At 40.3% G+C, this 17,020-nt stretch overlaps 1 protein-coding gene across 1 annotated transcript in view; it reads left to right on the top strand.

Moving 5' to 3' along the window:
• Positions 1–234: 234 nt before the first annotated feature.
• LOC122559404 (epiphycan-like) overlaps positions 235–17,020 on the top strand; it is a 42,173-nt gene continuing 25,387 nt past the window's right edge. Inside the window, exons 1-2 of the mRNA XM_043708855.2 lie at positions 235–392; positions 1,636–1,851. Coding sequence (XP_043564790.1) covers positions 1,645–1,851 — 207 coding nt within the window. The 5' untranslated portion in view covers positions 235–392; positions 1,636–1,644. The remainder of the gene's footprint in view (positions 393–1,635; positions 1,852–17,020) is intronic.

Genomic DNA, 17,020 nt, shown 5'->3' with positions numbered 1-17,020 from the left:
GTCAAAGTCAATAAAGTTCCCGTTACACAGCTCTTCCAGCTTTACCACAAAAGGACATGCCTGTGTTACACTGCAGATTCTGGGACAGCTTTTTATTTCATGGAACACAACCCATTTGAGAATCTTACGATGCTGTGTGGCTTTTTGTGCCAGGACACTTGCAGACGTAATACAGTAGTATTAAGTTACGCGAGAGTAAACACTTTGTCCCAAACACCACTCAGGAGCAGCAGCAGCAGCAGCAGCAGCAGCCACATACCAGGTCAACAGCCACCTCATTCAAGGGAAGCTCCTGCATCAGATAAATGAGCCTCCCTCTTGGAGTCCTGAATTCCATCATCACTAATCTACACCTTGTTACTTTGGACCATTTCAGAGGATAGCAGCAGAGGGTGAGTATTTGGTCTTTGGATTTTTTTAAAACATCTAAAGGCATTCATTCTTTGGCTTTCACCAATGTAAAATTACAAGCCAAGCAATTAACTGCTCAAGTGTCAGTCTTATTTAACTGTTCTTGGCATCAAATTCTTCATCATCCTGCATGAAGGACAGCAGTAGTGAATCAGTCCAGATAATTCTTTTTGTATGGCAAATGCAAAACTGAAAGTGATGGCATTTGTTCATTATTAATAAAGTTAATGACTTTAATCGTGCTTGACCATTATAAACTAAATTCTATACAAGGACAAAAGGAAGAACAAAGAGCAAACTGTGTGCCCTTTTAAGCTAACAGGGAGAATGCCAGGAGCTTCATTCAGCCATGTAAAATAAGATCGATATGGAGAACTAAGCAAAGTAACATTGCTTGCCTGTTTTTGAAACTTTAATTATCTCAATTCTCTTTATTTGCAAAAGGGGTTATGTGAGAGACACTAATGCTCCTGTAAAAAACCATGAAGGAAATCACTGATAAGCTTGACCCATTTTATTTACACCAAAAAATAGAAATTATTTTCTGAATCTGAGGTAACCTCAGGTGTTCATTAAATTAAAAGTTGACTTGACTGCAGTCTTTGAGGTGCTAGTTTGACTCCATTTATAGTCCTTGAGCCACATTGAGTATATTGGCTATTAAGAGTCACAAGGCTTCACTGTGGTTTGTCTGTCTCAATATTTTACGTTTTGGCTTCAGAGTTTATGTGAAGAGGCCTGAAAAGGAAACCTATGTGAAAGCCATGGGTTGCACAGCAGTCCTCTGCTCCCAAAGGAATTTCATATAGTCATGACTAGAGAAACACCATACACAGACCTGCTTTCATGCAGAAAATTCTGACTGTAAATAGAAATGCAATGAAAAAAAAGCAGCCAGCCTGCACTGGCTGAGTATAGTTTGCTATGCATGTATACAAGAAGGTGTTATTTGAGATGGAAATAACTTTTTTGAAGAAACAAGCATTTGAATTATATCAGCTTTGTCTGAAGTAGCTTCTTTCCTTCAGTATAATTATATTCTTGCTTTATAAATTGCACAGAATAAGTACTTCATTATGAAAAGATTGTAATTAAGCTACAGCAAAAAAAAACTGTGATGAAATTTTAGCTGCACAAATTATGAATAGATTTCTTGTAAATTATTGCAATACAGCATTGCCATTCTCTGAAGTATTAATGGAACAATTTATTTATCTCTTCAAGCATTCAAGAATGAAGACCTTTGCCTCTATAGTACTGTTGGGACTTCTAATGCTGGAAATTGTTCTTGCTGCCCCTACAAAAAATGAAGAGAAAGCAAGGAAATTGAAACAGATACAATTATTACCTAATGATTTTTTAGAAGAACACGGTTATGTGAATCAGGATCCAAGAAATTTCTTTGAGTATGAGGATGGGCTGATTATTGACGAACCACTGGTAATGAATGGTTTTATCTTTTCCAAAGACAAATGATCTGTTACATACTTCTGCTTTTAACTCTGCAAAAATTAAGTTCCTATCATTTTGACTATTTAATATTGAGCTTTGTCACAGTGCCAAATATACCTATCCCATTTTTATACTGGCAATGGCTTCTAGGGAATATTATATAGTTTGCACTATGTCGGTGTTGTTTATTAAATTAGCCTTGGTTCCAGTGGTTAGGTATCTGTAAGGAATTGGCGGTTAAAGTTAATGAATCATTCAGTGTTGGAAGCTAGTTTTGACTGAATATATCACCTTTCCTTTGATAATGTCTCAAAATAGAATCTTATTAACTTCTGTGGATCTATTGTTGGAGAATTATGATTTTTTTTCCATTCATGAACATGATGCCATAGAAAAGTAAATACTACAGCATGTGACAGTTCTACTCCTCAGCAATCATTTTATTCTATTCAGCTTGTAGAACAAATGTACCTTTGGACAATTATATGATATAATGCATTAGTCTTTAAAAATAATTCTATTAGAATCTAATTTACTCAGTGTTCTATTTTAGAAACTTTCCCTAATGAACTGAGTAGAGTGCTGAGTTCTGAGCTTGTTGTTCGAACAGTCACTTCAGTTGAATTTTCCCCAAACCTGATTTCAACAGTTTGGTTCTGGAATGTGACCTTTTTGACCAGCATGATGGGCTCAACACTAATGAACCAAAGATGGCAAAGTTTAATTCACTGCCTACAGACAGCTCAGGAATTACAGACAGTTAGACGTTCCTGTTCACAGGCTATCAATTAAGCTCACTAGACTGAACGCCTGCAGTTTCAATCAGTAGGTGGAACAAAGCAAGTTTCCCATTGCCCATGTATCTAAGAAAAATAATTAGAATGAACCTTCCACTTCTAGTAGGTGACTGCATCAGATGTTTGATAAACTTTATAGATTATAGTTGAAAAATATCTTTATGATAAAGTACTTGTTGCTTCCAAGTTGTAAGTTGTTCCAAGTAAAAGAATGTGATATCAAAAGAAGAGTTCATTTGACTGATTTTGAAATGTAGTTACAAAGTACTGTAAACTGTGTAGCAAACCTGGCCAAGATTACACTCTCATTAGCACCAAACCCTAATCCCAAGCCCCACTTCACAGCTCTATATGTTGACTCTTCAACAAATCGTTTAGATGACAAGGACCCCTTACCTTCCAAGTTGGTTGGAACAAATTCCATGCCACTATTCTGAGGTCTTGGTCAATATTGTACCCCACCCACCACCCTACATCAACTTTGAATTATATTATGTTGTCATTAATCTAATTGCAATTTGTGAAAAGCCTAACCTTGAATGGAAGCATCATGAATTATGTCCGAACTGCTTGAATGCAAGAGATGAATTGCAATTTTAGAAACCGGTGTCAAATCTTGAATATTACAATTTGATTCTCTAAAAAAGACTAGTTCTGCCTAAGTTGCAAATCAAAAGCAATTTTATTTTGCTATTAAAGATATATGGACTTAGGAAGAACAATGCATGCTTTCTCCGTTTGTAGCATTTTATCAAAGTACTAACCTGAAGCTCTGACAATGGGAGTTTGAACCCTAGTAACAAAATTGCTTATATTTTAGTTTGTTAAGGACTTATGAAGGTTCTGGGTGGAGAATCATTCAAGAGTGACTGAAGCAGCATTCTTTTCCAGAGAAAAGATGAGATTAGAAAAATCATTGTATGAAATAGCAACTAATTAGAATTTTTGATTAATAAAGACAAATTACTTTTTTGACTGTTGTTCAAAATTCAAATTAATCTATGTCTTTACAGAACCTGGGCACTGCAATTTTAAAAGAAAATTCAGAATCACACTTGTCAGGGGAAGGCAGACTCATTCCCAGATGGAAATAATCAAGAGCACTATAACTCTCCTTTAGAACTGGACTCGATCCATTAACTCTCGAAACTTTAATTCTAGTTTCTCTCTCTTTAGGTGCTGCCAGACCAACTGAGTTTCTCCAGCACTTTCTGTGGAAATCAGTGATGTTTCCATGGTCCTGTTCAGATATGCAGGCCTCTGCTGCAAATGAGCATCCGCATTTAGTGAGGTCAGGAATGCCTGCAGGCATTTAATTTTTATTCTTTCACGGGAATTTGAGTGTTGGAGGCCAGGTCTGAATTACCTGCACATTCTTATCTGCCCTTGTGGAAGTGGTGATGAATCATCTTTAAAAGTAGCACAAGTGACTAGGCCAATCTAACTATTGCTACTTGACATTCAATGGTGTTAGCACTGAATCCCCCACTATCACAACCCTAGAGTTATCATTGACTAGAAACACATCTGGACTCACTACATAAACACAGTGGCTACAAAAGCAAGTCAGAGGCTAGGAGTATTGCAAAGAGTAACTCACTTCCTGACTCCCCAAAGCCTGTTCACCATCTACAAGGCACAAATCAGGAGTGTGATGGAATACTCCCCACTTGCCTGGATGAGTGCAGCTCCAACAACACTCAAAAAGCTTGATATCATCAAGCACAAAGAAGTCTGCTTGATTGGCACTACATCCACACCCTCCACGACCGACGTTCAGTAGCAGCAGTTTGTACCATCTATAAGGTGTATGAAGACATTCATCAAAGATTCTCAGACAACACCTTCTAAACACTCACCATCTTAACATGGAAATACATAATTGTTCCTTCACTATTGCTGGGTCAAACTCCTGGAATTCCCTCCCTAATGGCATTGTGGGTCAACCCACAGCAGGTGGACCGCAGCAGTTCAAGAAGGAAGTTCACCACCGCCTTCTCCAGGACTAGGGATGGGCAATAAATGCTGGCTAGCCAGCGATGTCCACATTCCACAAATGAATTGTAAGAAGTTCAGAGGGCAGTTAAGAATCAACTGTAAGTTGGCCTGAAGTCATCTATAGGTCAGACTGGAGAAGGTTGACAGATATCTTACCTACAAAGATTTTAATGAGGCAAGCAATCTTGCCCTTTCATAGCTTTCATTAATAATAATGGCTTTTCATTTCAGTTTTATTTAGTTAACTAAATTTAGATTCCCTTGCTACCAGTGGAATTTTATCTCCTTGCTTTGGATAGGTTCAGGCTAGCGATGAAAATGTGTTTCTGGAAAAGCGCAGCAGGTCAGGCAGCATCCAGGGAACAGGAGAATCGACGTTTCGGGCATAAGCCCTTCTTCAGGAATGAGGAAAGTTTGTCCAGCAGGCTAAGATAAAAGGTAGGGAGCATGAGGCGGCGCCGATACAGTCATCGATGTACATGGGCACCCGCATGGGCCCCAGCTATGCCTGCCTCTTCGTAGGATATGTGGAACAATCCATCTTCCGCAACTACACTGGCCCCACCCCCCACCTTTTCCTCCGCTACATCGATGACTGTATCGGCGCCGCCTTGTGCTCCCACGAGGAGGTTGAACAGTTCACCCACTTCACCAACACCTTCCACCCCGACCTCAAATTCACCTGGACAGTCTCAGATTCCTCCCTCCCCTTCCTCGACCTTTCTATTTCTATCTCAGGCGACCGAATCAACACGGACATCTACTACAAACCGACCGACTCCCACAGCTACCTGGACTACACCTCCTCCCATCCTGCCCCCTGTAAAAACGCCATCCCATTCTCCCAATTCCTTCGACTCCGCCGCATCTGCTCCCAGGAGGACCAGTTCCAAAAACGCACAACGCAGATGGCCTCCTTCTTCAAGGACCGCAATTTCCCCCCCAACGTGGTCGACGATGCCCTCCACCGCATCTCTTCCATTTCCCGCTCCTCCGCCCTTGAGCCCTGCCCCTCCAACCGCCACCAGGACAGAACCCCACTAGTCCTCACCTACCACCCCACCAATCTCCATGTTCAGCGCATCATCCGCCGTCATTTCCGCCACCTCCAAACGGACCCCACCACCAAGGATATATTTCCCTCCCCTCCCCTATCAGCATTCCGTAAAGACCACTCCCTTCGTGACTCCCTCGTCAGCTCCACACCCCCCACCAACCCAACCTCCACTCCCGGCACCTTCCCCTGCAACCGCAGGAGGTGCAAGACTTGCGCCCACACCTCCCCCCTCACCTCCCTCCAAGGCCCCCAAAGAAACTTCCATATCCGCCACAGATTCACCTGCACCTCCACACACATCATCTATTGCATCCTCTGCAACTGATGTGGCCTCCTCTATATTGGGGAGACAGGCCGGCTACTTGCGGAGCGTTTCAGAGAACACCTCTGGGACACCCGGACCAACCAACCCAACCACCCTGTGGCTCAACATTTCAATTCTCCCTCCCACTCCACCAAGGATATGCAGGTCTTTGGACTCCTCCATCGCCAGACCACAACAAAACGACGGTTGGAGGAAGAGCGCCTCATCTTCCGCCTAGGAACCCTCCAACCACAAGGGATGAACTCGGATTTCACCAGTTTCCTCATTTCCCCTCCCCCCACCTTGTCTCAGTCTAATCCATCGAATTCAGCACCGCCTTCCTAACCTGCAATCTTCTTCCCGACCTCTCCGCCCCCACCCCAGTCTGACCTATCACCCTCACCTTGACCTCTTTCCACCTATCACATTTCCGACGCCCCTCCCCCAAGTCCCTCCTCCCTACCTTTTATCTTAGCCTGCTGGACAAACTTTCCTCATTCCTGAAGAAGGGCTTATGCCCGAAACGTCGATTCTCCTGTTCCCTGGATGCTGCCTGATGTGCTGCGCTTTTCCAGCAACACATTTTCAGCTCTGATCTCCAGCATCTGCAGACCTCACTTTCTCCTCAGGCTAGCGATAACTAGGCCACTAACATAGCCATTTTACTTCCATACCACTAGTTCTGCCATGAGGTATGAAATTTTGTGGAGCTCAATCTCCCACCTCAGAAAGTGAGAAAGTAAGAAGGAATTAAATTGCTTTCAATTAGTGTTTTTCAAACCTTGGGGCGCTATCCAAAAGCATTTCACAGCCAGTGTGGTCCTTTTGTGGTGTCGATACTGATGTCATATGGATGACTGCCAACTAAATGTCCTCCTGCCAGGCATACTGCCTTGCCTGCGCTTCAGACATATAAAACTATCTCTGCCTTGTTAGCAAATATCAATAATAACCCGTCAGGGTCAAACTGGTTCAAAATGCCCTGATATAAGCTTGCAGAACATAATCACAAAAAACATACACCATTTAAAACATAATTGTAGTTTGTGAAATATTTACATCAGAATTTTTAATTAGCTTTTTTAAGGAAAAGACATATAATGTCAGATTTTGCTGAAGAAATAATGATGATTAAATGGCATTAATTATTATTAATATGCAAATCAATTCTTAACTTGTGGAAAAGAAGAACTACCACGTGAATTGCAAATCCCCAAACATAATTGAAGACCTTTGGTTAACTTCATGAAAACAATTCTTGCTGTTAGTGTCTTTTGATTTTATGAACTTGCTACGTTCATAGATTGATTATCCAAAAACTCATCACAGCAAAGTCTTGTAATTGCAAGTACTCTTTAATAACATGATCATTGTTAATGTAATGTTAATGAACCTCTCTGGCCCAGCAGTACTATGCATTGTTTTTAGAAGTCATGACAGCGTCAAACTTTAAAATAATTTGTTTTCTTACTTTCCTTTCTATCTCTTTTTCCCCCAAAGTTAATCATTCATTCACTCCTTCGTCTTTCATTACTTGAATATTAGATGCATTCCTCTTTCATTCTCCCTCTGAATCTGTTCCATTTACACCTCTTTTTAAAGTAATTTGTCAAGTAAGTACACTGATTGTCCCACTGCTCCCCAAAATTCAAAATGTATGGTGGGCCTTACCATGTTGTTGCAAGATCATGCTTCAAACAACTTTCTTGTAAAAGATGTTAGAATCTAAATCAAGCATAATAGGTTTAACTAACGGGGTGAAGTTGCAACATGCTCTGCGTTATCCTGTAATATGTTCTGCCCATGTGTTAACAGTTGTGTATTGTGTGCCTCGCCATTTGATAGAGTAAGATTTCAAGAATGAAGCATCAACCCAGAACAATTTCTTTTAAAAAGAAATTATGAACATTATATTATAAGTTAGCCACTTGAAGGGCAAGCCTTAAATTTACTTTATTAGGAGCAAAAAATTACAAAAACAAAAGACATTCTTCAACCCAGGTTGATGCTAGATAAATGAAACCGCTTCTGTTGCAACTGAAAAAATGCCTGCTGCAGGAAAAACTAACACATTAGATAATTTGTAAAACAGATCCACTCGATGCCAACCTGGCTCAGGGCATCCTGTTTGAGATGGTTTGTCAGGAAAACTTCCAATGTTGTACAGATGTGAAGAAATTATTTCTCTGAGGGTTCTGCAGCTTTGGAACTCTCTGCTTCAGAAGGCATTGCAGGCTGGGTAATTGAATATGTTCAAGATGAAGGCAGTAAGATTCTTGTTAGGCAGGGGAATCAAAGATTACCAAGAATAGGTGGGAATGTGGAATTTGAAACACAAACAGATTGGCCATGAATGATGGAGCATTCGCGGGATCAAATGGTCTATGCCTGCTCCATCTGCATTGGGACTTATTACAAAGATGGACATTTGACAATCATTTAGATTTCTGTAGCCTAACTCTGTACCTCAGGAACTTTAATAAATTGCACGGCAATAATGTATCAAAGGATAAAAATGTCAAGTAAAGAGATTTTAACCGAAGCAACCAAACTTGGACAGCAGGTAAGTTTTTAAGAAGTTTCTTTGAGGAAATCAGACAGGTAGTGAGGCACAGAGGTCTCGAACATAAAGTCTGTTCAGCTGAAACTACAGCAGCAGATGGTGGAGAGATTAAAATTGAGAACATTCAAGACCAAAACAGGAGAGTTTCAAAATTGAGGTATTACTTCACCAGGACACTAAGTGGTCAGCAAGTGCAGTGAACTGCTGATTCACTGTAACCTCTCCTGTTAGGTCAGGGTTCAAGTCATCAATACAAAGACACCATCCTCCTACCCAGCCTTTTGCAGCCTTTTCCAGTTTTAAGCTAATATAATCTCTTACGTAATGAACTAATTCTTGTTACTCAGGTATGTACCCCTTCTGTTGAAAACTTTATAGTGATTCATCCTTCATCAATTAATAATGGAAAGCCCTGTAGATTAGCATTACAAGACTCTACAAGCAAGGGATGTACCTCCGTAGATCAAAGTCTCTGAGATAATGAATAATTCTGATAGAGTGTTCCCTATCTAATGCAAGTTTTAAATTAATTTGTGTGAAGAGGGCATCACTGGTGAGTTACTGCCCATTGCTAATTGCCCTTGAGAAGATGATAGGCAGTGGCCTTTTTGAAACCTTGCAGTCCATCTGGTGGCAGTATACATCCACAATATTTTGCAAAAAAGAGTTCAAGGATTTTCATATCAGTCTAAGTCACGATGCTGTATGGTTTGGAGAGAAACTTGCAGAAGGTGCTGCTCCCAAGAGCTGCTGCTGATTCGCTTCTAGGAGGTAGAGGTCAGGCGTTTGGACAGTAGTGTTGAAGAAAGATTATGAGCTGTTGCTGATAGTATGATATACTATCTGGTATATAGTACACATTATTGCTGCTACACACCAATGGTGAAGAAAATTACTGATTAAGTGTGATTGGGCTGTTTTGTCATAGATGGTGCTGAGTTTCCTGAGCATTGTTGGAGTTCCTCTCATCCAGGCAAAAGGAGAATATTCTTTCACACTCCAAATTTGTGCCTTGTAGATGGTAAATCTGGGGAATCAGGAGATTATCTACTCGCCAGAGAATTCCTAGTCCTTTCCTGTGTTTTTTTTAAACCGCAGTATGACTGGTCCAGTTCAATTTCTGGTCAATGGTGGTCCCTAGAATGGTGATAACGGAGGATTCAGAGATGACACTGCCTTTTATTGTCAAGGGAGATTCTCTCTAGCTGGAGATGATTTTTGCCTGACAATTGTGTGGCGCAAATGTTACCTGCAACTTAACAGGGCAAGCACGAATGTTGTCCAGGTCTTCCTGTATTTGGAAAAGGACTGTTTCATTTTTAGTGTAGTTCTGAACACTGGAATCATCTGTGAACATCCCCACTTCTGATGATTAGATTCCCTACAGTGTAGAAACAGGCCCTTCGGCCCAACAAGTCCACACCGATCCTTCGGAGAGTAACCCACCCAGACCCATTTCCCTCTAACTAATGCACCTAACACTTTTGGCAATTTAGCATGGCCAATTCACCTGACCTGCACATCTTTGGACTGTGGAAAGAAACCGGAGCACCCGGAGGAATCCCATGCAAACACAGGGAGAATGTGCAAACTCCACACAGACAGTTGCCTAAGGCTGGCATTGAACCCGGGACCCTCGTGCTGTGAGGCAGCAGTACTAACCACTGAGCCACTGTGCTCAACAGGTAAATAAGGAACAAAATCCCAATCCTTAAAATCTTACAACAGAAGGAATATTAATGATGAAACAGCTGAAATAGTGTCAGAAATTTGCGGAAGCAATCACTATTGGCTAAATGCTGGGGTAGGTGGCAGCCACTACCCCTTCTTTCTAGATATTTTCTAGTCAACTTGCTCAGAAATCTCTGGAGCAGATGGAACTTGAACCTGGGTCTCCTGGCTGAAAGGTAGAGACATTACCACTGTGCCATTTAAAAGGGCCTGTTCAGTTAACAGGGTTACAAGATGTACCACGAATAAGTGTTTCCAAGAATACTTGTCTTAAAGACAAGATGTAGAATGTCACATGACAGCAAGTACAACTTGCACTGGCTGTTCAAACAACTAGCCCGGGGTGATGAGTCTGACCCAACAGGATCTAAACTAGACTCATTGATCCTCCATTCAAGACTGATTGAAACAGATTGAGTGGAGCCTAATGCAGTTTCTAATGTTAACCCTTTCAGAATCATTATCTTATACAATGCAGGATTGGGGGTGGACACACTATTTTGCTATCTAATACATTAAATTTAATTCTTTTAATTGAACTTTCTCAAAATCTATGCTTTTGCAGTTCAGTTCTCTTAGCCTGTCATGGTAAGAAAGCAGCTTCAAACTAGTTATCAGTCTAGTAACCTGCATCTGAACACTTTTTACCTCAATATCACCCATAACATGAGGACAGCCAAAACTGAGCATGGTATTCCAGACAAGGTCTATCCAGGTTCTTATAAAGGGCGAAGATAGCATTTTTTGTTTTTTAGTTGGTTGCCTTGATAATGTGTTTTAAAATTCTCTGTGCTTCTGCCTCATAGCACTCATCAAGAACTTGCATTGAATCATGCACCATGAAACCTGGATCATTCTTTCATTGACGGCCTGAAGTTTATTATATTGCACAGTACATACTGGCCTTCATCCATAATACTACAATCTGCTATATTAAATGGCAACCAACAAATCTCATCCCAGGTCTCTATTATAATTCGATGTGTTTGATGTTTTTCTCTCATTTAACATTTGCACAAATCTTTGCATCCTCCAAACATCCATGTTTTTATCCAGATCATGGGAGGGTGGGGGGGAAACATGCTTAAGCATGCTTGAGAACCTCCAGCAGCAATCAATCCCCATGTAAACTATGAACAAACTTCTAAACATGAGATTCAAACTAAAAATCTGTTTATCAATCCCACAAAGCCCTATCTTATTAAGTAGCCGATGCATGTCATATTGTTCAAAGCATTTTGCAGATGAAGATGTAGATTATCAACCAGTCTATCTACATCCATCAACGTGGAACAGCTTTAAAAAGCTCCACTAGATTGAGTGGAGATTCTTTTCTGGGAGTAATATTGCGAGTCCCTTAAGACTTTGTTTCTGTGCAAGCGATTGGAAATCGTAAACCTAATTATTTCCTTCAGGTTTCAGAATGGAAATCAACGTAAGGGGTCTGAAATTTCCTTGAGTGACTTACTATCCTTTTATTTCTGTTCACACCATGTGACTTACTGAAATGCAGTTTTAGGGTGCAGGTAGTTGGAAAAAGCGACAGAGACAGGGGCAGAATCTGTATTAGGAGGGCTGATTTTTAGGCTCTTGCACAGAATGAGTCAGAGCAGTTAGGTGGCTTCCTGTTGTTAGAGCAAACTCAGGAAGGAGCTCTAACAGCAATGAATTGGAGTTAGGACTCAGAAGAAATTGCAAAATGAGAAAGTCACTGACTCTGCGTTGGGAGTAGCGGTGAAGGGCTCAGAAGATGCCTACTCGCGATAAATCCTCAGTGCAGCTGTGAGAAGGGTAAATGTAAAATCATAGAAGTCTTATAGTGTAGAAGCAGGCCATTTAGCCCATCATATCCACACTGACCCTCCGAAATTCATCCCACCCAGACCCACCCCAATCCCTGTAATCCTGAATGGCAAATACTCCTTGACTACACATCCCTGAACACTACGGGGCAATTTAGCATGGCCAATCCACTTATCCTGCATGTCTTCAGACAGTGGGAGGAAACTGGAGCATCCGAGAAAAACCCATGCAGATACAGGGAGAATGTGCAAACTCTGCACAGTTGTCCGAGGTTGGAAGAAAACCGCGCTAACCAGTAAGCCACTGTGCCACACACCCCCCCCACCAAAAGCTTTAAGTAATGTCTGCTAGCTTCAACTGCGCAAGATAAAAACTGGGGGAAAAAACCCAGAAGCAGCCTTTAGCTTGGTGAAGCTAGCTGTCAGTGAAAGCCTGAAGTGTGCCTCTCAGAAAGTATGGGATTGCTTTCTTCAGAGTCCAGGAGACATGAATCTATGATAGGGAAGTGGTCAACCAGAACAGGAACAGTCTATGAAAAATAGCTCTTGAAGGGAGTTTCAAGACCTGATCATCAAAAGTGAAGAATTGTGATCCATTTTGAAGTTCCATGACATTCAATTATGCACTGTCTTAATGTCGGTGGGAGGGGCGGGGGGGGGGGGGGAGGGTTACTGAAAAATCCATGGAATCTGTCTTGTTATTTATGATATAGAGGAGACGATGTTGGACTGGGGTGGGCAAAGTTAAAAATCACACAACACCAGGTTATAGTGCAACAGGTTTATTTGGAAACACTAGCTTTTAGAGTGCTGCTCCTTCATCAGGTGGTTGTGGAGTATAAGATCGTAAGACACAGAATTTATAGCAAAAGATTTATGTGTCATACAGTGATATATTGAACAAACCTGGACTGTTTAGTCTTTCATCTTTTAGATTGCAGGTTTCAGTTCATTAATATTGAAATAGTAATAAGTGTTGAGAAGGTTTTGGCAAGGTGCTCATCGTCATTGATAATGTGTTGCAGACTGAACATGGCTTAGCTTTTCAACTCACGGGAAGTACTGGACAACGAACAGTACCCTATCTGTTGCAACCCATGTCTGTCTCCTGAGGAGTCATTACGGTTTCTTGCTGTGGCACATTGGAACTGGCAATCGATGAGTTAAGCATCGTACCCTGTTCTAATGAGGACATTCTTGAGCACCTTCAGGTGTTCATCATGGTGGTACAATGCTCAATTCATATTAATGAACTGAAACCTACATTCTGAAAGACGAAAGATTTAACAATCCAGGTTTGTTCAATACATCACTGTATGACACTGTAATCCTTTGCTATAAATTCTGTGTCTTATGATTTTATACTCCACAACCACCTGATGAAGGAACAGCGCTCTGAAAGCTAGTGTTTCCAAATAAACCTGTTGGACTATAACTTGGTGTTGCATGTTTTTAAACTTCGTTATTTATTGTTTGTGTGCTTAAGAGTATTTGATCAGAGCATATTCCCCATGTTTATCACTAATATTGGGTGTTAGAAATAAGTTAGGAGAAAGTGAGGACTGCAGATGCTGGAGATCAGAGCTTAAAAATGTGTTGCTGGAAAAGCGCAGCAGGTCAGGCAGCATCAAAGGAGTAGGAGAATTGACATTTCGGGCATAAGCCCTTCTTCAGGAATAAGTTGCACACATATTGTAGATCGAATCTAATGCTCGTGGTTGCCTTGTAAATGTTACTGTTGTTTGCTCAAAACTGTTGAAATTTGTGGCTTTTTTCTCTTAGCAAAACCCCTGGACCTTACACTTTGCTTTAAAAATAAAAGTTTTCTGGTCTCTAACCAGATGATAGCATCATTTAGTGGTATGGTCCGGTCTGGGGTCATAAAATGATAGCTGGTTTGGTTTGGAATCAGTTCCAGAGAACAGTGGCAGCAGTGCGGAACATCTACAGGATGCATTGCAGCAACTCTTCAAGATTTCTCAGATAGCATCTTCCAAATCCATGACTTTTATCCTCTAATAGGACAAGGTCAACAGGTACATGGGAACATCCCATGTGCAAGCTCTCATACAATATCCTGATTTGGAAATATATTGTGGGTCCTTCAGTATCACCGGATCATTTTGGAACTCCCTAACAACATTATGGCTCTACCAACACCCAATAGACTGCAGCTGTTTGGAAGCCAGATCATCACCACCTTCTCAAAGATAATTATGGATGGGCAATAAATGCTGGTCAAGTCATCAACAGTCTCATCTGATGAACTGAATAAAAAGGACATGGCAAGGTGCCCAAAGAATTCAAAAGAAATGTTTCTATTTCAATATAATAAGAAATGGGATAAGACTAGTGGCAAAATATTCATTATTGCATCAGGTGAAAGCATTGCTGGCAGGACCATTGCCCAACCCTCATTGCCCTAGTTCCATTTCAGAGGAGCAGTTAAAAGTCAACCACATTGCTGTGGGTGTGGAGACACATATAGGATTGACCAGGGAGGATAGCAGACTTTCATTTATAAGGGGCATTACTGATCAAGGTGGGTTTTCATAACAATCAATGGTGGTTTCATAGTAACCACTACTGAGACTTAGTTTTCAATTCCAGATTTATAATTGAATTTAAATTCTACCAGCTGCCATAGAGGGATTTGTACACAATAGTTCCTGGATTATCACATGACAATAAATTTCTATTCTCTCTATTACCAGTCTAGTGACATTGCCAATATGGCACCATCTATCCCCAAGATCATTGATATTTTTATTTCCTAATATTGTTTCAAAGTTTAAAAGAAGCTATTTAAAAGTTTTTTAAAAGTTTGGTATATACTGCTAAAAACAAATAGTACAAAATAAATGTGAGGCATTTTATATGACCTCAAGACATCTCAAAGCAATTTACAATGAATTAAGTGTTTTTAAATTAAAAATTCTAGTGATTGCTATAACTATGATCACACATGAATTTAGAACTCAACCCAGGCTCGAGTTTGTGGATTAAACAGACTAATCTTCAAATACAATGATAATATTAACCATTCAATATTTTCAAACAGATAAATCAATTTTAAAATAATTATTACATTAAATTAGTAGTTATTAACTAGTGGAAAATACAAATGAGATCTTAATATTTTAAATATTCCTTTTATTGCAAACACTTTTCAAGTAAACTATGTTCATTTGTAGTGCAAATCTTTAAATGATTCAATAGATTAGGAAAAGAAGGTAAACAAACTGCACTAATTCAGTAGAATTGTAGAATGATGACAGCAAAAATAGAGGTCATTCAGTCTGCCCTGTCCATGCAAGATCTCTGTAAGAACAATTCAACTGTGCCACTGTCCCCACCATTTTTCCCGTTACTCGGCAATTTTCTCTTCCTGAAAAAGATGTCCCATTATTTTTTGAAAGCTACATGACTAAACCTGCTTCCTCTTGGACAGTGCATTCCCTAGCCACTTACTGGGGGAGAAATGTGTCTCTGTTTATTGCTGCCATTTTCTTTAATCAAACATCTTAAATCTGCAATGTCTGGTTCTCAATCTTTCCAGCAATAAGGAGAGTTTCTCCCTATTTATTCTATTCAGACCTCTCATGACCTTGAACACCTCAATCAAATCTCCTTGCTTCTCTAAGGAGAATAGCTTCAGTTATGCTAACTCCACATAACTGACATTCCTCATCTCTGCAACAATATTCAGGAATTCTTTTATGTAAACCTTCACATCATTCCCAAAGTGTCATGCCCAAAACTGGCCAACCAGAATTCCATATGCATCATTATTGGCTTTCTTAACCTGTTGTGCTACATTAATAATTTGTGCCTCACACCACAGATCCCTTTGCTCCAGCACCCTATCAAAATGAATCACTTCAAAATTCTCTACATTTTATCCACCCATTCCATTGGCTGATATCCGAGTGAGAGGTTTCACAAACTGGATTAAGTTACAAATAAATTGTTGAAGAACATTATTTCTTTAAATATTAATTAGGAGCAATAGTAGTCCACACAAATCCTCGAGCCTGCTCCAAGTTAATAAGATAATAGCTGTTCTAATTACTCTACATTCTGGCAACTCTGTGATAACCTTTCATTCCCTTGCTTATCAAGATGGTTGATGAATGTCATTCACTGCTACCAATTCTTTGTCTTTTCTTTGTCCTGAGCCTATTACTAGTAGCCTGGGGATTGGTTAGCTTGGTTGACTAGATGGCTGGTTTGCAACATAGAGTGGTACCAACAGTGTGGGTTAAATTTCTGCATCAACCGAAGTTACCAAGAATACAGGAGCAAGTCTTGCCTTCTCAATCTTTCCCCTTGTCTGAAACATGGTGACCCACAGATGAAACTTACCATCAGTTCTCTCTCTCTAATGCGAGTGTAGCCCTATTGTCCAGTAGGAATGTGGTGATTTTTATTAGTGGTAGAGGATATATCCCTGCAGAGGTCTGTACTTAAATAACTAGCAGGATTATTGCATGATAGCAATAAATATAACTACATTTGGTCATGTATTATTACTCAGGCCTTATCAAACTGATACAAATACATCTGCTCTCTCTGAAAGCTGAGTAGAACTGTTTATCTCCACCCACAGACTGTGTGAAATCATTAGAATGGATAGAACTAATGCAACATGAACATCAACCCTTTCAGTATCACTCTATTCTACAACTGTCATAGGCATTTTACGTGTAATTCAGTCTCCTTCCTATCAGAAGGATGTTGTGAAACATGAAAGGGTTCAGAAAAGATTTACAAGGATGTTCCAAGTTTTGAAGGATTTGAGCTATTGAGAAAGGTTGATTATGCTGTTTGGCATGAACAGTTTGGACCGAAGGGTCTGTTTCCACACTGTACATCTCTATGACACTATGACTATGTTACAGCTGT

Source organism: Chiloscyllium plagiosum, unplaced genomic scaffold, assembly GCF_037043375.1.
Source record: "Chiloscyllium plagiosum isolate Xiang-an unplaced genomic scaffold, Cpla_swu_hap1 HiC_scaffold_19, whole genome shotgun sequence".
In the NCBI taxonomy this organism is placed as follows: domain Eukaryota; kingdom Metazoa; phylum Chordata; class Chondrichthyes; order Orectolobiformes; family Hemiscylliidae; genus Chiloscyllium; species Chiloscyllium plagiosum.
Note: the sequence above shows the minus strand (reverse complement) of the source record. Positions and strands in the feature narration are given on the sequence as shown.